Genomic DNA, 24350 nt, shown 5'->3' with positions numbered 1-24350 from the left:
GGAATGTCCAGCCTTCCTGGACTCCATTGTCCTTCAGGACTACCTACCAGGGGATGCCATCAATCAGTCTCCTAAACAAGAACTTTGTTTTTCAGCACCGGTATGGAATGTATTTCATAGATTCATACAATTAAAAAAAAATGTTTTGACTGGAAAAAAAAAATCTCTAAGATCATTAAGTTTAGGCTCAAGGTGAGGAGAAAGTTCTTCACAGAGAGAGCTGTTAGCCGTTGGAACGGGCTGCCCAGGGAAGTGGTTAAGTCCCTGTCCCTGGAGGTGTTCAAGAGAGGATTGGATGGGGCACTTCGTGCCATGGTTTAGTAGTCATGAGGTCTTGGGTGACAGGTTGGACTTTATGATCATTGAGGCCTTTTCCAACCTTACTGATTCTATGATTCTAAGTCCAACAGTCAACCTAACACCACCATAACTGTTAAACCACATGCCAAAGTGCCATGTTTTTTTGAACACCTCCAGGGATGGTGACTCCACCACATCCCAGGTCAACGACTCTTTCCATAAAGAATTTTTTCCTAATACCCAATCAAGACCTTCCCTGACACAATATCAGGGCATTTCCTCACATCCTATCACCTGATACTATGGAGAAGAGAGAGACGCCCATCTCAATACAACCTTCTTTCGGGTGGATGGAGAAAGCAATGAGATCTCCCCTCAGCCTCTTGTTCTCCAGACTACCCAAACCCAGTTCCCTCAGCAACTCCTTGTAAGATCCTTCTCCATATTCATTGCTCTTCTCTGGACATAATTCCAGCAACTTAGTGTTTTTTTTCTAGTGAGGGGCCCAAAACTGAACACAGCATTTGAGGGGCAGATTCACCAGTGCCAAGTACAGCGGGTGTGATCACTTCCCTACTGTTGCTGGCCACACTATTCTTGATACATACCAGGATGATGTTGACCTTTTTGGCCACCTGAGCATGTTGTTGGCTCAGGTTCAAAGAGTTTGAAATCCTCTGCCAGCAAATGTTGGAATCACATATTTACAGTGGGTGCTATCTGAAGATGAACATGCACAGATTCATGGTGATGCATGGCATTTAAAATACATTTTAAAAGGTTAATTACAAAAAGTCATTCACAACTGTTTAGAAGCTGCTATCAAAATATCTACTCACAAACTCTAACAGTTGTGCAGTCTGGAAAACTAAGGCTTTTCATACAGGAAATATTTTTTTGGTGACTATTTATTGCTGTCTCTTCTTCATGGTTCACAACATTAAGGAAACAAATCAGAACAAATCCATTTTCCATTCTGTTTTCTCATGATTTTCTTTTCTAACCAGTATCCTGTACCTCATTTTTGAGTAAATATTCTCACAATATCTTCCTTGGGCAAGCATTCTAAAGGACTCATAACTCTAGCAGACATTTTCAGTGGCCAGCTAATTATGTCATATCTCCTCCTTGAGAATAAATTCAAATACTCTATAAGGTTTGCTTAAACTTAACAGTAAGATGTGATGGAACAGTGCTAATGTATTCTGTGCCACATGTTATATTGGATTTCTTTATAGCTGCAGTAGGTCACTAAACATTCATGAGTTCAGCTGCTGAATAAAGTTATCGATTGTATAAATCTAAGGTAATGCTTATCCATCTGAAGATTTGTGTATAAATGAAAGTGACCTTATAATACTGGCTTAAAGACTTCCACTTGGATTTTCTTTCTATAAATGGAATTTCATTTAAATAGAAGAAAAACTTTGCAGTTCTTCAATATCTATGATACTTGACATTGTTGAGAGAAGAGAAAAAAAAAAAAGAAGAAACAAACAGCAATAGGTTATTTCACAATATACATTAAAGTTTTTTATTGAATACCTGGAAGGTGGTCACAAATTTTCATAGTAGATTCTTTTAAAGTATTTATTAACTACATATCAGCTAAATCAGTTTATGTGCTCTCCATTCAGTTTTCAGGACACAATAATAGTCCCTTTCATATATAGAAAGAAAACAGTTTATCAGTTCAAGACTACAGAAGAAAAAAAATTTCTTTTGAAAATGAAGTGATCATTCAGTGTCATTAAATTTGTGTAGTGAAATCCTTATAAACTAAACACAACATAATAATTAGCATAGACATACTATATCAAATTAGTATAAAGCCAAAGGATATGCTGTTGAAATAATTTCTTCAACCATTAGAGTGATTTCTATAGGACTTCAGGAACACAAAATCAATGGTTCTAAATCTGTTTAAAGCCTGTGACTAACCTTGATTTTTCTCCTGGCATGTGCCATCCTTGCTCTGAGGTTCTGCAGTCATCTGGGTGGTACAAGATTGAAAAACGCCGCTGCTTCCAGTCATTTTGTTTTACAGATGTATTCTTTTTCTTATGGAAAGATGCTAATGTTGGGGTCAGAGGTTGTCCCAGTATTGATTCAGGCAATGCTGAGGCAAACTGGGAAGTGTTACATGTTACTCTGTTTCAGTAAAACAGATATAGGCTCTGTGTACTCAGGCTTCCATTTCCAAAAACAGATGGAGGATTTGGCCTGTAGTGTATGTTGGTGATACCCTAATAATAAGCTTTGTAGTGAGTCACTTGCTACATGAAGCTCATTTGAAACTTAGGATATAAAATTAACTTAGGATATAAAATCTAAGTTCAACCTGGGAAATGTTCCAAGACATTGGTAGAATGAATTGCCAATCTCATATGCTTTTAGTAGAAAACTGTGAATTCCTAAAGAAAAGGGTTCTTAAGAGAGTTTTAGAGTTCTAGACAAAGTATCTGATTTCTATGTGATTAATAAAAATAACCTATACATAGATGAATTGAAATAAATGTTTTTTAAAAGAGGCTTGCTTTGAGTGTACAAAACTTTAATTCATTGTACAGAAGCAACTTCAAATAGCTTCAGAAGTGCAAGAGAGGTGTGGCAACTTTAATTTGTGAAGGAATGAGGTTACTTCACTACATGAGTATCAGTTTTGACCAGGAAAAACTGCATCTATGAAACATCAAGAATGCAAATTTTAGAGTCCATTTCCATCTAAACATACAAGTCTTAGCTTTTATTGTTTTGTATTCACATCCTCGAATTTGGCTTCCTTATTTAGACATCATACAAAGTAGGGGAGTGTGAAGGATCATTTCACATATGGAGGACAGAATAATCCAGGGTAGGAAATGCTGGTGCATTATGAAGTTGCAAATGCATAATATAATAATGGAAAACCACATTTACCGGACAACCTAATGTGGAAAAATCTGGCATAGATCACAATAATTCATTTCTCTGTACTCCAGAACACATCCTGCCTTGCATTATAGAATGTAGCATTGTAGAATTTAATTAAGGCAAAATAAATTATCTTTTAATCTAAATATGTAAAACAATAGCTTGGGTTTGTAAGTTCTTATAGTGTCTGGATGTGTGTGCAGCTTTCAGAAAGGAATACTATGTAAGTTAATATGGAGTATAATACAGGTGGTGCTTTTTCTGTGTCATCTATCAGTTTTGTGATTTATAATTGTAGAGGCTAATTCTAAATGATTTTTGAGTTATTATTATTGTGACTTTCAGCTGTGTATTTTTGCAATATGCTATAACTGGAATAATTGGAACTCTAGATCACTGCTTGCTTTTTGCCACTCCATTAATTGTGCCATTTATACAATGTGCCTTAGGTGTTTACTAAGCAACAGATACCAGATGAGATATTTACCTTGGCCCATTCCTCCCCACAAAGAAAATGTAACACCAGATGTATGAAAATCACATCTTATGCTTGCTGTTATTTTTTGTACAAATATTTTTGTTTCTTTCTTTCTTTAATAGGTTGATTTGGTGAATATTGGGAGCTCAGACATTGTGGATGGAAATCATAAACTAACTCTTGGTTTGATTTGGAATATAATCCTCCACTGGCAGGTGAGTGGCAGTGATGCTTACTTTCCATGAAGTGCCTTTATTCTACTGATCTTTTTTCCCTTTACTAACCAGCCACAACCTGCAAAGTAAACACAGACATTGCCAGCAATGTCCTAAGTCAGCAAGTATTATAACAGTCTGTTCACATACCATCTACAATGCTAAGAGTCTTAAGAAGATAAAACAGTTTTTAGAGAATTAGCAGAAGCTCTTTGGACTCTAATTTCACAGTCAGCTGTTACAAGAGAATATGCAATACAATTATTGTAGCAGAAATGGCAATGTAATTATATAGCTTTCATAATCACATTTCTTTTTAGTGTCTTAGAGTAACTTTTATATTTTAATTAAATAATCATATTTGTTGCTTTTCAGTGCTGACCCATCCTGCCAAAAGTTATTTTTAGAACACCAAAAAGATGCTACTCTAACATCTTATTAAAGCAGATATGACTCATTTAGCTTCCTGTCACTTTAGAGAGAAATAAAGCGTTATGATACAGATCTCATAAAAGCCAGTGTGGTAGATTAGGACATTTAAGTAAAATTCTGAGACAGCAATAAAGTAAAAATTCAAAGAGAACTAGCATCTAATGCTCTGAGTCTATGTGTTTTTATGAATCTGGACTAAGAGTCGTTTAATTTGCATTGGCTCTGTTTCCCAAGAAATAATCTGTATGTTTTTCTTAGCTTTACAAACAAAGATGATGGGAAACAAAGCCTAGAAGACTTACACTATAAACTAAACACTCTGCTCAAAAATCACATTGAAATAAAGAACATTTCTTTTTTCTGACTTTACAGAACATGTAATGAAAGCAACACAGAAAACCTGAAAATAGTTAAATCACTTCTTCCTTTGTCTTATATTCCAATATCCTAGTGCAATGATAGAACGTTGTACTAAATTACTTATTAAGAGCAGATGGAATATGACATCTAGCTGTGTAACTTTTACCAGCAATCCTTGAATCGTGCTTCAATATATATGAGTTATAGACTGAGGTGACCATTCATGTTCAAATTTATAGTTTGATTTGTTCATGGTTTATCCAGAAGCAACATGCTAAAGATGTGCTTTAGTATTAGCAGTGTACTTGCTAATTTTTCTTGCAGCTTTTCTTTTCATTCTTCTTAATGCATACTTGTAGACACACAGAAGACACACATTCCCTGTTAGAGTCTGGCAGGTCCTATTAAGGTACTGCTTGCTTATGTGGATCTCAGGTGACTGCTGTGACAGCAGTTGTACCTGTGATTTCAGGTGAATATCCCATGTTTGAAAAGTCTATGGTCAATATTTACAAAGCCGTGGTTAAAGATGTGACACTTTCTTGCTGTGGTAGTTGTGATGTTTAGTGTATGCTTTGAGTTTTGTGTTTCAGTTTATTCTACTCAGGAAATGACCTGCATGTTGTGGATTTCTCTTTTTATTCAAGATTTTGTAAATAGATTTCCAGTCTGGCTAGAATTCAATTTCAGTTTCTCTTCTAAAGAGTAGGTAAATCCTGGTTAGTAGGAGGAAGCCCTGTTACTGTGTTATAGTGAGGAATCATATAAAAGATATATAAAAAATACGTATAAAAGATAAGTAAAGGATCATATAAAGTTAGATTTGTACTTGGGCTTTTATCTTTTGAAACAAAGCTCATAAGGTGTTGGTTTACTGCCTATTTCCCTCAACAGGAGCAGTTCAAAGTGAGTTTGCTTATTTACAGCTCTCTGGAGAAAATTTTTTTTCTTTTCCAGATTTTTCTTTCAAATTTCAAAGTGATTTGAATGATCTAGAATATGTTCATGATTGCTCTGCCTTGTTTATGTGTTGTCACTGTCTTACATATTGGAAGCATTTCTGGTGAAACAAGGCTGTAACTTTCTTAAGAAAGAATGCTTCTTCCTGTTGGTACCATTTTGCCTTTCACAGACTGCTCTGGGCATTAAGCAGCTGGAAGCATGACAAGCTATTGTTAAAGACTAAATTAGGGACTCAGGGGCACCTCAGTCATCTGCAGTCAGATAAAACATCTTGTTACCTGCAATAACTTTTCAAGGCTGTTGTATTTATTTGTAATCTGTGGGAGTGATTTAGCACAGGCTGCTGGTGCAGCTTGTGAATGATGGTGCGATCCTGCTTTTGAAATCTTTCTAATCACTTTCTGATTCCACGTACTTGCAGACCTGAGAAGTATCACTCTGTAGGGGAAAAAAAACCCATCCTAAAACAAAGGAGTTTTGTGTGCAGTTCTTTTGTCACAGACAAACAGGCAAAAATTTTTTTCAACTTTCATACACTGCAGCCAGGACCAAATTAGCACAGAACTTCATTTAAATGTAGCAACAATGCTGTCTCTTGGCAAAATTTCAATGTTGTTCTCTAAAAAGTAAAAAGATGAAATAAAAAAAAAAGAAGTGCATGAGAGGAATAATGAAACAGTAGCACTCTGAGTGGGTATCAGCAGTCACACTCAAGAAAGGCATTGGCAGAGGCATTGCAGTGGACAAGATTTGACTCATTCTTGCCACTTTCATTCCAGTTCAGTAGAAATCTTGTGGCTTTCTGTATCCCCTGTGATGATTGTGTCCTTTCTTATCTGTCTTTCAGATCATTATTAAATTTCACTGAAATTGAACCATCTTTTTGAGTTATGCATGTGCTGCCAAAGTTCTTTATAGTGCTGAATTTATTAGTTTCTATTTCCTTAAAGCTGCTGCCCTTTCCCACAGTTCTGTGATCCCAGCCTCACTGCAACATTAAAATTTAAGTAAATGCAAAACAAAACTGTTAATTTCTGAACTGTTATATTTGACAGTATATGTACTCTTCAGAGCAGAAAAACGCTATATTATACTATGCAGCTTTTTTACGTTTGATTTTAAGAGCAAAGTTATTTTCCTGTAGGAAAATAAACAAACAAACAAACAAAACACAAAAGACAGCAACAAAACAAAGCCAGGAAAAATCTTTGGTGAGAGTCACAGCCAACGTCTTAAATTTCTTCAGGAAAAAAAAAAAAAGGGGTGGGGGGTGTGTGTGTGTGCAAAATATTACCCATAGGCATAAGGCAAATATTTCAGAAAGATTTTCATTTCTGCAGTCAGGCTTATCTGGATACTTACATAAAGCATCAGACTTCTCTGCTCTTTGCAGATTCTTTATTTTCATAAGAATTAGCATTTTATTTTATTTTGATTTATTATGATAGAGGTGAAATATGAATGGTTCTGTTAATCCACCTTGAATCAATGACCAAAGAATATAATTTACTTTGATAGGTGTCTTGAACGTCTATGAACATGTTCTTAGGACAGTTCTTCAAAATGTGCTTTGAAAGAGTTTAGTAGGTTTTACTTATAAAGTAATCTATGGAATCAGAATACCTGAAATAGAATAGTATATGTGAATCAATACCTGAAGTGGAATAGAAATCAGAATACCTGGACAGGCTGAATAAATGGGCCAAGGTCAGTTGTATGAGGTCTAATAAAGCCAAGTGCCAGGTCCTGCACTATAACCCCACAATAACCCCATGCAAAAGTTTGGCTAGAAAGTTGCCTGGCAGGAAAGGACCTGGCCGGGGGGGTGTGGTGTGTGTGTGTGTCAGTCTGTTCTCTCTAGTGTCAGGTGATATAATGAGAGGAAATGTCCTGAAATTTAGATTGGATATTAAGAAAAGTTTCTTTACAGAAATAGTGGTCAGGCATTGGAACAGGTTACTCAGAGAAGCGGTGGAGTCCAGAGGTGTTCAAGATACATGTGGATGTGGCACTCTGGAACATGGATTAGTGGCTATGGTGGCGTTAGGTTGCTGGTTGAACTCGGTGATCTTAGAGTTCTTTTTGATCCAAAACAATTCTACGATTCTGTGAAACATATCGATTGAAAAACACTGTCATTCTGTCAGAGAGCTGCAAGGTGGCTCCTATTTGATTGAGAAAAATTAAAGCATCTTGCTTTGAGAATATTTTTTTTAGATTCTTTCCTTCTTCCTTCCCTCCCTTCTAGGGTCTGACACTCTGAAGCCAAATGCTAGTCTTATCCAATGTTATGAGCTTGAGTGCTGATTTTAGGTGAAACAGATATAGTAAAAATCTGAGAACTTGCCGTGTTACTAGACACCTTACACACAGAGCTATGCTCCAAGATGTGGTCCTGCAATAGGGAGACTCAAGATCCACTGCCACCATAAGCCCAGCCTGGGTGGACTGCTTTTGACCACTTCTCAATGTTGTGAAGTGAATAGCAGTGCTCACATTCTGTTCAGAGCTGTTCATTTGACAGATTCACATTTTTGGAACTTATCTTGGTGGTATCTTTCTCCTGCTTTCTACTAAAAAATCAATCTTTTCTTATTGTCATAGTGCAGGTCCATTCCCCAGGAAGAGCAAGTATTTTTATTCTCTGAGAGCTGGAGTTTCCTATGCCATAAAACTTTGTTTCCTGCCAGGATATACTGCATTAGAAAGGAGAAGTAACAAAGAAATGAGTATCAGAGGTCAACTCATCCTGACAGCAAGTGGGAGTCTACTAGATACTGAAATAGCTGTAGCTTTTGAGCCTGGATTTTGAAGGAGTTTATCCATCCAAAAGCTCTTTAGACTGACATGAACACATCTCTACAAACTGCTATTTCTGAACAGTACAACTTAACCGAGAAGCCTTTAAAAAGCTGACTTCAGTTTCAACTAGCAGGTGCTGATCTTGCTTCAGGACACAGCTGTTCTTAAGACAGCAGTGTGCTGCACCCAAAGGGCCATGGCATGGTGTGTTGTGGTGCTGCATGGTGCTGCTGAGGTGCCGGGGGTGTGTGTAGGATGGATGGCAGCACCCCTTGGGGAGCTTGGGAGGACAAGCTAGCTTCAGTTCTGGATGTAGTTTGCCAGCATTTCTCACTAAATAGGAAGTGACCTCATCTTTCAAGGCAAGATCAGACCTTTCTACTTCATTATTTTAAAGGTCTGACATTCCCGAGGAGAAAACAAAAATAAAACATAACTTTAACAGTCCACTGCAGCAAAATGCAGCAATATTGCAGTAAATCTTTATTAAATTTTCAGCACATTAAATTCAACCAGATGTATTTGAATTTTATATTTGTTTAGTCAAAAGTAGAAATAAATGATAATTTTTTGTCTTGGTCTGTTTTAAGCAAAAAAGTATCATCTGGATTCTTTCAGTAATTAGCTTCTTGATGACCCATTGTTGATTTTTATTTTTTTCTCCTAATTTCCTCTGTTCATGCCTATTGCTCCTTTCTCTTACGTTGAAGCCAACAGCAACATTTGATCTTTTCTGTATGTTATGAGCTTTCATATTTATCAATAGTGTAGTTCTCAAATCCTTTAGCTATCCTTTTATATGAATGCATGTTTCATTTTTCAAATGTTTCTTTGCATATAATATTCAGATGAAATCTGCATTTGTGTGGTGAAGAGGTTATTAAATTTATGAATATGAAATATGAATTATGAAAATATAATTTTCATTATAAAACTATTAATAACCAATGAATCACCAACTTATATACATGTTCTAGTGCACATTCGTGAAATACATTCCACAAGTGGCTTAGTGTTATAACTTAATTGAACTAGTTACAGACTATCTCTATATTTATACAATGAAGGGTGCAGTTCTGCCGCTTGGCCACTAGACGCGGGCGGCTCCTGGCTATACACAGCAATATTACAATCTTTCTATGCGTCAGCGCTTACTCTGCTAGACGCGGATACTTTGAACTGAGTGCTAGTGGATGGAAAGCACGTGAACGATATTCAATTCCCTTCAGACAACAGGGATCGGTCCTGGTCGGGGTTGGTCCGTGGGGTCGGCCCTCTAAAGTCGGCTCGCGCGGCAGGGCGGGACGACGGTGGCCGGTAGATGGGCTCGAACGACAGAAGCAGGCAAAGCTACGGGGGTCGACCCGATCACGGCGGTTCTCGGGGCTGATGCAAACAGCCTCGGGGAGAGAATGCGGCTGCGTTAGGCGGCGGATTCTCGTTTACTGAGGTTAAAGGAGCAACTGGAGGCTGTCTCAAGATCATCTGATCTTGTTCTTGTTGGTGACTTCAACCTCCCAGATATCTGCTGGGAACTTAATTCAGCAGGGAGGAGGCAGTCCAGAAGATTCCTGGAGCGAATGGAGGACTGCTTCCTGACACAGCTGTTAAGCGAGCCTACCAGGGGACAGGCTCTGCTTGACCTGCTGTTCTGCAATAGGGAAGGGCTGGTGGGAGATGTGATCGTGGGAGGCTGCCTAGGGTGCAGTGACCACGAGATAGTGAAGTTTTCAATATGCAGGGAGATTGGGAGGAGCACCAACAGAACCTCCACCTTGGACTTCCGAAGGGCGAACTTCAGCCTATTTAAAAAACTTGTCTGCAAAGTCCCCTGGGTACCAGCCCTCATGAACCAAGGGGTTCAGGAGGGTTGGACCTACTTCAAACAGGAGCTCTTGAAGGCACAGGAATTGGCGGTTCCCATGTGCCGGAAGGCAAGCCGGCGGGGAAGGCGACCAGCCTGGATGAGCAAGCAGCTCCTGGAGGATTTAAGGGGGAAGAGGAGGCTGTATCACCTTTGGAAGGAGGGGAAGGCTTCTCGAGGTATGTTCAAGGAAGCTGTTAGATTATGTAGGAATAAAATTAGGGAGGCTAAGGCCCAGCTGGAACTGAAGCTGGCCACCTCAGTCAAAGATAATAAAAAGCATTTTTATAAATATATTAACAATAAGAAGAAGGGCAGGAAGAACCTGAACTCCCTAGTGGACCTGGAGGGGAACACAGTTACTGAGGATGAGGATAAAGCTGAGGTCCTGAACACCTTCTTTACCTCAATGTTTAACAGCAAGGCAGGAGTTCAGGACGAGTGGTCTCCGGAGCTGGGCGTTGGGGTTGGGGAGCAGAGTAATACCCTGGAAATCCATGAGGAGTTAGTTCGGGACCTGCTGAGCCACTTGGATATCCACAAGTCCATGGGACCAGATGGGATCCATCCTAGGGTGCTGAGAGAGCTGGCGGATGTGCTAGCTAGGCCACTCTCCATCATTTTCCTCCAGTCCTGGCTCACTGGTGAGGTCCCAGATGACTGGAAACTGGCCAACGTGGTCCCCATCCACAAGAAGGGTCGGATGGAGGAACCTGGAAACTACAGGCCAGTCAGCCTGACCTCAGTGCCAGGGAAAGTGATGGAGCAGATTATCCTGGCGGCAATAACTGCGCACCTGAAGGATGGCCAAGGGCTCAGGTCCAGCCAACATGGATTCAGGAAGGGCAGATCCTGCCTCTCCAACCTGATCTCTTTCTATGATCAGGTGACCCGCCTGGTGGATGTGGGGAGGCCTGTGGATGTGGTCTACCTAGACTTCAGCAAGGCCTTTGACACCGTCCCCCACAGCAAACTGCTGACTAAGCTGTCAGCCTGTGGATTGGACCACTACACTCTGTGCTGGGTTAGGAACCGGCTGGAGGGCCGGGCCCAGAGAGTGGTCGTGAACGGTGCCGCATCCAGCTGGAGGCCAGTCACCAGTGGTGTCCCCCAGGGATCAGTGCTGGGCCCTGTCCTCTTCAACATATTCGTTGATGATCTGGATGAAGGGGTAGAGTCAGTCATCAGCAAGTTTGCAGATGACACAAAGTTAGGGGCAGATGTTAGTCAATTAGAGGGTAGAAAGGCTCTGCAGAGGGACCTCGACCGACTGGAAAGATGGGCAGAGTCCAATGGGATGGCTTTCAACAAGTCCAAGTGCCGAGTGCTGCACTTTGGCTATGGCAATCCCATGCAGAGCTATAGGCTGGGGTCGGAGTGGCTGGAGAGCTCCCAGACAGAGAGGGACCTGGGGGTGCTGATCGACAGCCACCTGAATATGAGCCAGCAGTGTGCTCAGGTGGCCAGGAGGGCCAATAGCATTCTGGCCTGCATTAGGAATAGTGTGGCCAGCAGGAGCAGGGAGGTCATAGTGCCCCTGTACTCTGCTCTGGCTAGGCCGCACCTTGAGTACTGTGTCCAGTTCTGGGCTCCTCAGTTTAAGAAGGACATTGAGACACTTGAGCGTGTCCAGAGAAGGGCAACAAGGCTGGTGAGAGGCCTTGAACACAAGCCCTATGAGGAGAGGCTGAGGGAGCTGGGATTGTTTAGCCTGGAGAAGAGGAGGCTCAGGGGTGACCTTATTGCCCTCTACAACTACCTGAAGGGTGGTTGTAGCCAGGAGGGAGTTGGCCTCTTCTCCCAGGCAACCAGCACCAGAACAAGGGGACACAGTCTCAAGCTGCGCCAGGGGAGGTTCAGACTCGAGGTGAGGAGGAAGTTCTTCACCGAGCGAGTCATTCGGCATTGGAATGGGTTGCCCGGGGAGGTGGTTGAGTCATCGACCCTGGAGGCGTTCAAGGGGAGATTGGACGTGGCACTTGGTGCCATGGTCTAGTCATGGGGTCTGCGGTGTCAGGTTGGACTCGATGATCCTCGAGGTCCTTTCCAACCTAAGTGATACTGTGATACTGTGATACTGTAACAGGACTGTCAGAGTGGTCCTGGGTTCGGTGCAGTATAGGCACGAACAATGCTTTGGTTTTCCCTGAGATTCACAGGGCTCAGAGCGGCACTCGGCGGCTTCTCTCCCGCTATGGCGGGGCTAGGCATACGTGGACTCAGTATGGATCAAGTCCCTTCTCCCCGGCAACTGGGCAGATCTTACCCGCGGGGGTTGGTCCAGTCCTCCGGTGGCACGATGGGCTCTCTCGGTCGGAATGGCTGGCTGCAGCAACACTGAGCTACTCAGGCTCAGCGAAGGTCCTCCCTCTGGGCTTCTCACCATGCATGGGCTTTCAGTATGCGTGCATGTATTACCGAAGCTAACAACAATAAGCTCAATGGCAAAAGCTGCAGCTCGAGAGTTACTCTCTCGAGCAAGCGCACAGACAAAGTGAATGAGGGGGCAACGTGTTCACCAACTGGGGTGATACTTATAGATTCCTCGAGGCTGGGCTTGACCAATGGGCACTCTCATAAACAACTGGCTTCAGCCTATAGAAAGCATGAAGCTAGAATTATGCCCATACTTGGTGTCAGCATGAGCACTGCACGCTGGGTGCATGCAAGCCTGGCTAATGCCTTGGCTTTTGTCTTCCTCCAAGGGAGGGGGAACTTGCCCACATGCTGGGACAAGATTCAGTATCGGGGCATAATGTGCCTTCACCACAATTTGTCAATACAAAATCCAAAAGGAATAATGAAAATCTGTTTTGGACTGTTCTCCATTCCCATATTTCTAGTTTTTCTTATTGTTTACGTTTGGTGCACTATATTCCAGTTGTGAAACTTTTCCTTCTTTTAGCATCTGGATTCATTAAAAACTATTTATTTATTTGTTTATTTATTTTATAACAGAGGAATGTTTTTGTATAGAAATACAAGAGACAAATCTCTTAGCTTCTTTCTGAATTATGTCAACCTACTTTGGCAGTTCTCAGTGCTTAAGTCACAAATAATATTAGCAAGAAGCTCAATACCCATTCAGACATGTAGCAAAAGTAAAGGGTAGATTTCCTATTTTTCTTAGCTCTCTATTTTATGTCTTCTGGTGTAGAAATGGAGGCAACTCTAAGATGCTACTATTCCTATCTGGCAGAATTTTATATTAGTTTTCATTGATGTAAATGTCAGTCTTAAACTAAAGTCAGAAATCTGTCCCATGAAATGTCAAGATCAGTTTCTCCTCTCATCTCGAGTATTAATAGCATTAATAATAAATTCAACTTAGTATACCTAAGTCTGAAAGGAAAATTAAGGCACTGATACTTCTTGGGTTGTATGCATCTGCAATATCAAAACAAGACATTCTTTTAGTAATGCATATCTTCACTTATTCAAATTATTATATTAATTCCTGTGAAACTAGCAAACAACTTAGGCTGAATGATAAAATGACATGTGGATCTTTTTTTTTCCTACAAAATCATAGAAGTTAATTCTTTGGGGGGAGTTATTATTCTTTGAGATTACATCTTCTGCATGTTGCCGTAGATTCATAGAATTGTTAGGGTTGGAAAGGACCTCAAGGATCATCTAATTCCAACCCCTGTGCCATGGGCAGGGACATCTCACATTAGACCAGGTTGCTCAGAGCCACATCCAGCCTGGCCTTAAAAACCTCCAGGGATGGGAGTTTCTTATGGTTTCTGCTATTTCAAAGTGGTCCATCCATTATCAAAAAGTAGGTTCTGTACTGGATGTTGATCTTTGAAAACCCTCAGAATTGCAGAGCAATTCAAGTGGAGAATTACAGTGCAATTATATCCTCCATAAATGAATAAGCAAGCATAAGCAACTTTATAATTAAATTATATCTTAGGGAGCACTTTAAATGGGTTGTTACTCTTTACAATATATATGGAGGAAGCAATGATTTTAAAGGGGTTTCTTTATGAGAAAATAAATTATAGACCTCTTAATAGGAATTTTGGGTGCTCTTTCACTAGTAAAATAGTAGCTAAGAAATATATAATTGGCTAAATGATTCCAGGCTAATAGAACCTCTCAGAATAGGGTTGGTTGGTTGGTTGTTTTTGTAAAGCAATAAGGTCAGAGAGTTTTCTTTAATGAAGGAGCAATATCAACTATTCATGAAAATTAAGAAACCCACATAAAATAGTCTTTTAAAGTGTGCAGTGAAAATCACTTTTCCTCCAAGTGAATGTGTGCAAATAGAGTTTGAACATTGAAGTAAAAAATGTTATCTTCTGTGTGCTGAGCACACTTGCTTTACCTTGATAGTTATTTCAGCTCTGCCAGTGAGAGAAGAATGTTTTTAATTATTACATCAGATGTTGTTATAATGTGTCAAATTAACTAAGGATATATTTCAAAGAAAGGAAATGGAAAGGGGAAATGCTTAATCTGAATGAACTCTGTTCCCATAAGTGATGCATGTAAATGTTCCATCTCTGTTCATGCATGTAATGTATCATGTGTCACAGGGATGAGTGTACTGAATGCATCAACAATTGTGACCAATAAGTCAGAATCAGTTGTCTTTAATCATTCAGATTTGACTGCTATCATTAGGCTGTGACAGGTATGTTCTGTAATTACTGTGGAGATTTTTATTCATGGTTTATATCTAAGCAAATGAAGTTTCTTTGGGTAAAAAAAAAAAAAAAAAAAAAAAAAAAAGTCAGCTTTTAATGAGTTCAGTCATTAATGAAATTCTCTTTCCTATTACAGGTCAAAGATGTAATGAAAAACATCATGGCTGGACTGCAGCAGACAAACAGTGAAAAGATTCTACTGAGCTGGGTCCGCCAATCGACTCGTAATTACCCACAGGTCAATGTTATCAATTTCACCAGTAGCTGGTCTGATGGATTGGCTTTCAATGCACTCCTCCACAGTCACAGGTGGGAAAACTTCATTATTTCAGTAAGCATGCAACAAATGGCTTGTAACAAGGAGCTTGAGGGTGCTGTATCTATTATATGGGGGGTTTAGCTGCTTCTTGTGTGGTCATTCCAACTTTTTTTTTTAATGGCCACCTGTTTGCTTTGATCTGGGTGCTGTGATTAGTGTCAGACCGAATGCCCTGGTGGAGGGAGAGGGTCTGAGGGTTTCACACAGCAACTGAATATGCTGAGGTCAGTTCTCTTTCTGGAATGTCAGTGTATATACCAAATAAATAGTCTCAGTGAGTACAGACTTGTAAACTTTTAAGATTAAGGAATTGATCCAATACTAAGCCTTTAAAATTGTCCTAAAAGGAGAAGGAGATTTTCTTGTGGGGACTTAGTGTAGGAAAATGTGGTGTTTGTTGAAAGCCTCTGACAGTTACTGAATTAAAAGTATGGATTTGCCTCAAAAGGACACAGCTGGAGAAGGCAGCCTTTGTTTTCAGAACCTTTCATATTGTTCCCCCAGCTGATATGAGTTTTCACCTTCTGTCTGAAGTTGTCTTGTTTTAGTCTATGCAGTATAAAAATATACCTTTAGATATTCAGAATTCCTTTGTAGTTCTGTGTACTTGGCTGATGGAAGACATCCAAGCCAATGTGTCTTAAAGGTTTAGTTCTTGGTACTACTGGTTTTAAAGCAGTACTTGGCTTTCAAATATGGCAAGCCTTCTGATGGTAGACATTTACAGTGGTTTTGTCTTGCACTACCATCCCAAGCATCTGTTATTGAGAGTCCATTTTTTCACCCTGCATATACCTGGGAGTTTTAAATAAATCTGACTGAACTAAGCTGCAGGACTTCTGAAGACAACCATTTTTAAATTTAGCTCCTCTGTTTTCCCAGTCTGATTTTTCTGATTCTCCTGTTCTGAGTTTTTCTCTTGCATTTTCTTGTTCTCCATGAAGTTTGGTCTCTTCTTTATCACATCTTCCTCTGTGTTTATTCCTCTGCATTTAATTAATTCACTTTTTTTCCATTGACTTTTTTCCTTCTTCTTTACTGTTCCTTTCTGCAATACCTTTCAGTACCTCTTTTACTCCCAGCAATTTTTATATTGAAATGGGCTTTTGAGGAAAAAGCTCTAATAGAAGAAAATATCATAGTCATAGTCAAGGTCCTCATTGTCAAGGATAAACAGATTGGAAAGTTGTTGATTGTTGGTCTTCTGTTTATGCCATTGTTACAGTTCAGTTGTCTGCCTCCAAAAATACCTTTGATAGTGTTAAACCATCATTGTTCATGGTTCAGGTGCAAAATGATCAAGAATGGAGGAAGAAAAGAGTTAAGGCATTGGGTTTTTTTTAATTCCCACAATGTATGTACACAAGCACTATTATTCCAACTCTGAAACTCCTGAGACATGCTTAAATGGTATAACTAAGCTAAGGGTAATGGCTTTACATCAATCAGAGAATCATTCTGGTAGGAAGAGACCTTTAAGATCAAGTCTGACCATTAACTTAGTGCTGCCAAATCCGCCACTAAATCACATCCCTCAGCACCAGGTCTATATATGGTTAAACACCTCCAGAGATGATGGCCTAACCTTTTCTCTGGGCAACCTGCTCCAGAGCATCACAACCCTTTCAGTGAAGATTTTTCTTTTTACTTACTATTCGACCTAAACCTCCCCTGGTGCACCTTCAGGCCATTTTCTCTTGGCCAATTACCTGTTAGACTCACCAGAAAGACTTATTAAGGTTTCTTTTACTTTGATGCATTCTAGTAATGATATAACAGTATGCCTTAAATAATACAACAAAATCAAGGCAGTCTCTATGCTTTAAGTGGTGATATTTTAATTTCTCTTGTGTAAGTTTTCAGTGATGTGTAAGTGGCTTTTTGCTATGTGTTTGTTTTGTTTTGTTGTTTTTTAAGAGGTTCAGACAGTAGCATGGAATTTTGTATCTGTATGAGTATTTTCAGTATCTCCCTGAAAAGATTAAAAGAAAGTAAGAGACTGACATGAAGCACTATCTGTGTAGACATAATACACTGTGGGAACAGTACTCTCAGTGGGAAGCTTTATCTCTCAGTCTTTTAACCCACCATTCCCATCAGCTTATGGCTGACAGTTTTGTTTTGATCAAATACTTCTAATACCCTTTCTCTGTCATTTTATAAAGGGGTTACTTTGAGTAGATATTCCCATTTGTATAATCACTATCTCTTTATGTACATTTAGGATCTTTAGCATTTTCTTTTAATACTGAGTGTGAGGAGCAGTAGAGCACAGGCTACTTGGCCAAGATAAAAAGGTGTATCAGTGAGCCCAGGGTGTGAATTTTCACAGTTTGAAGATGGACTTAGAATATGATTCCTCAAGCAGTATGTTCTGTATTTAACAGAATAAAAAAGGTAGTAGCTGTGGAGTGGCCATCATCACCCTAAGAATATACAGAAACTAAAATATTTTGACGAGGAAGAGAGGTCAGTCCTGCTACAACTGAAGCTTTCCTTACTTCAGCCTCCAGATCACAGGGAGCTGTCCCTGTCAACTTGGAATCTTTTCCTCCAGATCAGTATCAGAGCTCTACCTCTTTCCTCTATGTGGGGCTATTTTTTAAATTATTATTACAATTTTAATCTTTCCTAGCCCTTTAATGAGGATTTTGAAGTGGAAACTAGTGACATTAATTAGCTTATTCCCTTGTCCTGGGTTCAATTTAGCCAGCAGCTGAGCCCTGGCAATCTGCTCACAACAGAGGGGGGGTTCCCCTTTTCCACCCTCCATCCTTCCCCTTCAGGTGGGCAAGGAGGAAAAGGACCCAGGAGGCAGCAATGTTAGTATAGATAAGAACAATTTACTACTCTATTGCAGGGATATCAGATTACACAAAAGAAAACAGAAATATTGACATATGCAGTAGCAGCAGAACAGAAAAAAAAAAAAATGCAAACTGCCCATGCCCACAAAACCAAAGGAACAGAAAAAAGGAACACACTCCTGCCTGGAAGCCAGGGACAAAAACACCAAAAGCCCTGAATAGAAAACTGTACAAGCTATAGAATATACTTCAAGTCCCATAAGTCCTGGTCAACCCCTTCTTGTCATGCAGTGAACATGATGTTAGCATGGTGTAGAATAATGCACTGCAGGGCTGTAGGGTAGGTCAGTCCTCCCTCCCTTGTTCCTTCAAGTCAGGTCAGTCAGCTTAAACCAATACATCCCTCCTTCTTTAAAAGGTGTGAACTTAGGCCAGGTGGCTGCCTTAGAAATCAGCACCTTACTGGAGCTATTTCTGCTTCAGAGTAGCAGACTTGGGAGGGAAGAAGGAAAATGGTGTTAAGAAGAGGTCATAGATAGAAGAAATGTAAGTTTCCCTTCAGTAAGTTAAGTAGAAATGAAAGCAATGTTATTGAAGCGGTGTGAAAATCTTTTATTGTGACAATCCAATAGGTTATATTGTAGTTACCATCTCCTGGTTTGTTTCAGTTGTAAGAATACTAAAGACCTATACAAGATTTTCTTGTATAGATAAAGCTCGGACAATTACAAATCTACATTTCTTGTGGAAAGGAAATACTATCTTTTATGTTCTAAATGTGGGTCCTTTCTATATTCACTGATGAAACACTTTTGCTAAATAGATCTGTAAGTTGCTCTTTCAGTAATTCTCTGTCATAGCCTAATTCTAATAACTTCATAACCTTAGCTAGATGTTAACACAGCTTAAGAATATGGTTTGTTAAAACCAGTTTCTTTGTTCATAATTACTTTTGTGTAATTATTTTTTACCAAATCTTACATACATTTTAAAGCTTCCTGGTTTAAAGGTTTGTAATACTTCAGGGATTCTGAAGAAATGCAGATAATACAACCAATGGTGTTAAAGTAACCTCACAATGTTTTGCTTCCCTCAGAATTCTACTTCTGGACTGTATGCTGTTTCTCTTACTTTTCTTGACTCTACACCTTTTGATTTGACTTAGAATCTCTGCTATCTTCTCTATGTGCAATACCAAGTCACATGGCAGTGACTTACTGAAGCTCAATACTTCTTAATAGCTGCATCTCAGACAGTACAAATTTTTGCCGTCTGTAGTAAGTGTCACAAAAAAAGAGATGCTCACACATATGCACTAGAGCTAACTCCAGCCCTGTCATACCCAGTATGAGGATAATGGGGATAAAAATTGCAGACTGTCATGGCCTCAGCTGAATCTGCAGATGAATATTCAATACCATGCTGCTGTCATGCCCTCTTCAAAATGAAAGTCCTGGATGGAGCAAAGTATCATGGGGCTTGAAGTTCAGTTTGTAATATGAGAGGCTTTCTGTTTTGGTTGGTACTTTGTTTCCAGTTTTTTGGGATGGTGATCTTTTCCACTGGGCTGGTTTCTGGGTGCTTGTGTGAGATGAACTATTTGATCGCTGGTTTCTGCCTCTGTTTTTTGCTGAGCTTTTCTGCAAGTAGATGAAGGTAATTGTGCATTCCATCATTTCCAGTAAACTCTTTATTTCAACCCGGAGAGGCTTTTTTGTGTTACATTCCCTCCCATTTGTGTGTGGGACAGGGGACTTGCTTGTGAGAGAGGGCTGTGTTAACCCAGCACGCAGACATAACCTACATGTTGGAAATGCCTGTGTTTTAGTACACAAACCAGTCTGCAAGATCACAGGCTTAATGCATCCATGACTAGAAACAGATTATAGGTGTACATTTAGACTGGACATTAGGAAGAAGCTCTTTAAATAGAGGGTGGTGGAACACTGAAACAGGTTGCGTGGGGAGATGGTGGAGGCCCAGTCCCTGGAGACATTCAAGACTCGATAGGGCTTTGAGAAACCAGATGTAGTTGGGGATGTCCCTGCTTGCTGCCAGGGCTTTGGACTAGATGACCTTTAAAGGCCCCTTCCAACCCTATGATTTTATGGTATCACCCAATTTTCCTCTGCCTTCCCTATCCTTTCCCCAGCCAAACTGAATATTTCAAAGTTGTTCTGTGTTTGGGCAGGAAAAACCTCTATTTTTAATTCATGTTGAAGAACCTCTTCATAGAGAATCAAAATACCTTAGAATAATTTAATTGTTACTATGTAAACCACTCTCAGAAGAAAATTGGACAGCAGAGATACATTAACTGGGAAATTACTGCTACAGAAATGTCATTTTCCTTGACTCTCTTGACGTTATTACAGTATGATATAGTGAATATTTTTGCCATCTATTATAGCTACAGGAGACTTTAAAATGAATTTTTAAATTAATAAAAATGTTAATAAATCTGTCATAACTAATTGCAACATTTTAATTTGTCTAAATGACTTACTTGATTTATCTGTAGGTAAAATTATATGTTTAACAGTTTTGTGATTTAGAATGCTGTATCAAAGCCACAAATAATGTAGCTGGTTTTCTTCATATTCTATGCACGTTAATTACAGAGTACCTGATGAAACATTATTTTCCAAAGTGTTTGATAACAAATTCTAGTGCCCTGATGAATAACACTGAGGTGAAATACCAACGATCACAGTGTATTAACATTATTTGTTTTGCAAACAGTGCAACTGGTACAAGTGCTCAGATTGTGTATCTGAGCTATTATTCAGTTTTGGTCATTCTGTCTTTTTCTGCAAGAGCATTAAGGTTGTGTTCTAGTGCTTTTGCTGCTACCATCTAAAACCTCTGATTTGACTACAGTTTTATATTCATTTTATAGTCTGAAAATTATTTTTTCCCCTAAAAGTTTTGGTAAGAAAACTGGCATGTGCATCTATGCTGTGTACATTCCTGGGTCATGAATTTTTGAACCTCTTGACCAGTTTCAATAAGATATAGCAGCAAGCTGGTATTAGAATCATAGAATCGTTCTGGCTGAAAAGACCTCTAAGATTGTTGAGTTCATCCATTATCTAACTCTACCCAGAAGCAATCACCTTCTTCAAAATAGGAAGTGAAGTGAAGTACTTGTGGTTGAAGAGAGAAGGCAGCAAAATGATCTTAATAGTTATCTGTCCTGCCACAAGCCAGTCCCGGTGTGCACAACTACAGGACTTGACCCTTCTCACTTAAGAACTCTTTGGGACTGTGAGAGAAGAACAAGCCTGCCTGCTGTGAGCATTTTGGGCAGTGACAGGAACAGAATGCTATGGGTGAAAACAGGCAGCTTGGAGAAATGTTGTTAAAGGCTTTTGGGACTTAGTGGACAATAAAAATTGGTTAATGTGATGGTGATGGACATACATGAGTATTGCATGGAAACCCATTAGAAACCAAACCATTATTTGCAGCACTAATTGAACAAGTTCTTTCATTAAGAAAACAAAAATTAGTAGCTGATGCTGATGGATAGCCATAGAAAATGTAATTCAATCTAATGCTAATAAAGAGAAAACATATTTAATATTTACTCTTATTTTTTGTTTGGTTTAGACCAGACCTTTTTGATTGGAATGCTGTTGTTTCTCAGCACTCACCTGTACAACGGTTAGACCATGCATTCAACGTAGCCAAGCAACACCTGGGCATAGAGAAACTCCTTGATCCTGAAGGTCAGTAGAAATAAATGTTCTTTGCTCCAAGTGGAAAATTAATCTGATTCTTTTGCACACTTTGCAGGATAAATCAAACTGAAGCAAAATCATTTGTTTGTGTGTGTTTCAGCATTAACTTTGCACTCTCTTGAAATAGCATAAAACCTGCCTGTATGCCCAGGATTTAGAGCAAATTTTTTTCACCTTTGGGGGCAGAGTTTTAATGTATATGCACTGAATTAAAGGTACCTCAATAAGCAGTTGATTTATGTTTCAAAGATTTAGAGCATGTGTAACTTTCATACTCGCTAGAATGATCATGATTTGAAATAACCTTTTAATTTGTAATCAAAATGTGTATTCAAACTCTAGATACTCATGCCTTTAAAATCTGACTTACATATCTGATTATTGCAATTTCATTTTTTATACTTTGTTATGCAGTGGTGTTTGACAGGTTCTTTGTTTTCCACAGAATCTTTTACAATGTTGTCCATTTCTGCATATTCTCTTCCTTGCATTGCTGACAGCCTAAGTAATTTCTAAAGCTTTCTTTACTGTAAGGCAATGTTGAACAACTGTTGCATTTCCTTTACATTTCACCAGTACTGTACATTTTACAGTATCACCAAGGTTGGAAGAGACCTCAAAGATCATCGAGTCCAAGCTGGTATACTTATAGACATTCTGTCTTTTTCTACACCACCATCCATGTGCTATATTTTCATGCAATTTCCCATTAAGTCCCTAACAAACGCAATTTCCTATATGTTTATGCTATACTCAGTGGTTCACCTTGTGGTCAGTTTCTGACTGGAAGGACCAGAACTTAACAGAATGTTAAAATGAGTCTAAAGTATAGCATTAGGTGGCTTAGTAAAAGTCCGTTTATGCTGTACTTGAACAGCACAAAGCTCCCTGCTCTGCAAACTTACTGCTTTGTAGAGTGAGAAACTATTAGAGGAGATGATTTCAGTCAAAACAGTGATATGGTCTGTGAAGAATTAGAAGAGGAGCATCTTAAGTGGTGTTCACAATTGGAGCAGCAAATAAGCTTTGACTGAAATATGACAGGGTGAAGTTATTGTGAGTGCCTCCTGAGTGCCTTGCGTACAGACAAATAGTTCTTGCAGAAGCAATGTGTGGCATGTTTGTAGTGGAATTCATGGAAGAAATACCCAGTAAACCCAGAAGAACATCGTTTGCTAGGACACTACCTTTCATCTCTAGAAATAACTGCTGGAGGAGGAACAGACTTTTTGTGTGTTAGATCATAAGATTCAGCTTGTAAAATTTGAATGAGCTTGCAATTGAAGTCTGGGTTGCAGAACTGAATAGTTGCAGTCTCAGACTTTGTTATAATTGGCTGAACTTTCTTCTTAAAATAGATTAGTGAATAAGTTATTTTCTGTATGCAAAAGTCACTTTTGATTAAGCTTTTTATTCTGGCTTTGGCAAAGATACTTGTAGTTGTTTAGCCAACAACTGAAAAGTTCTTAAGCATTAGTGGTTTTCCAAATGTCTGCTGTAATTATTTGCTATTCAGTGCTATAAATCGTGATGCTTGCCACTTTTTTTTTTTTTCCCTATGGATATAATCTTGCAAACTTTTCCAAAAGATAAGAAAATTCTGTACTTATTTGAAAACCTATGAATTTGTGAGTCCAGCACACTTCTGTAATATTTCATTGTAGATTTATCACCCATCCTAATCAGATACTCAAATATCTCTTAAAAACGTAGCAGCACTGTTATCTGGCTGATAACCTGGAGAAAAAGGATGTGAAATGCTACTCTATTAGAACAAAAAGGGAATATGCATTATCCCTGGAGGTGTTCAAGAGGAGATTGGACGTGGCACTTGGTGCCATGGTCTAGTCATGGGGTCTGTGTTGATAGGTTGGACTCGATGATCCTCGAGGTCCTTTCCAACCTGAGTTATAGTGTGATGCACTGATATCCAGCACTTCATATGAGGAGCAGCTGAGGAGACTGGGGTTCCCTAGTCTGGAGAAGCAAAACTTAAGGGGAGATCTTATTGCACTCTACAAGTACCTGAAAGAAGGTTGTAGTGAAGGTGATGCTGGTCTCTTCTCCCAAGTAAAGTGATAGGATGAAAGGAATTGAGTTTAAGTTGTGCCAGGGGAGGTTTATATTGAACAATAGCAAAAGCTTCTTGAGTGATTGGTGAGGCATTGGAACAGTTTGTCCGGGGAGGTGATGGGGTCACCATCCCTGGAGATATTCAAGAAGCTTACAGATGTGGCATTTCACAATATGGTTTAATGGTCATGGTAGTCGGGTTAAAATTGGACTCAATGATATTAAAGGTATTCTCCAACCTAAATGACTGTTATTATTTTAATAGTAATTAATATTTAATAATACTTGGCAGTGCAGCACACCTGCATTTTGTGAAAACTTTAGAGTTTTTTTTTTGTTGTTAATCAGACATTTGCTGCTGCATTTTGAAAATGTTACGTAGAAAGGAAGCCATTATTCAGCATATTCTTCTGCAGCTATATA

The 24350-nt window shown here is 39.3% G+C and overlaps 1 protein-coding gene across 7 annotated transcripts in view; it reads left to right on the top strand.

Annotated features, from left to right (window-relative positions):
- The window catches only part of DMD (dystrophin), a 1318095-nt gene that overhangs the window by 435688 nt on the left and 858057 nt on the right, over nucleotides 1-24350 (top strand). For all 7 annotated transcript variants that reach the window (XM_068155047.1, XM_068155048.1, XM_068155051.1 and 4 more), the window contains 3 exons: nucleotides 3814-3906; nucleotides 15122-15294; nucleotides 21724-21842. In XM_068155047.1, the coding sequence (XP_068011148.1) occupies nucleotides 3814-3906; nucleotides 15122-15294; nucleotides 21724-21842 (385 nt within the window). The remainder of the gene's footprint in view (nucleotides 1-3813; nucleotides 3907-15121; nucleotides 15295-21723; nucleotides 21843-24350) is intronic.

This window comes from Melanerpes formicivorus, unplaced genomic scaffold, assembly GCF_026170545.1.
Source record: "Melanerpes formicivorus ecotype bairdi unplaced genomic scaffold, bMelFor1.0.p_v2 SCAF_30, whole genome shotgun sequence".
Taxonomy (NCBI): domain Eukaryota; kingdom Metazoa; phylum Chordata; class Aves; order Piciformes; family Picidae; genus Melanerpes; species Melanerpes formicivorus.
Note: the sequence above shows the minus strand (reverse complement) of the source record. Positions and strands in the feature narration are given on the sequence as shown.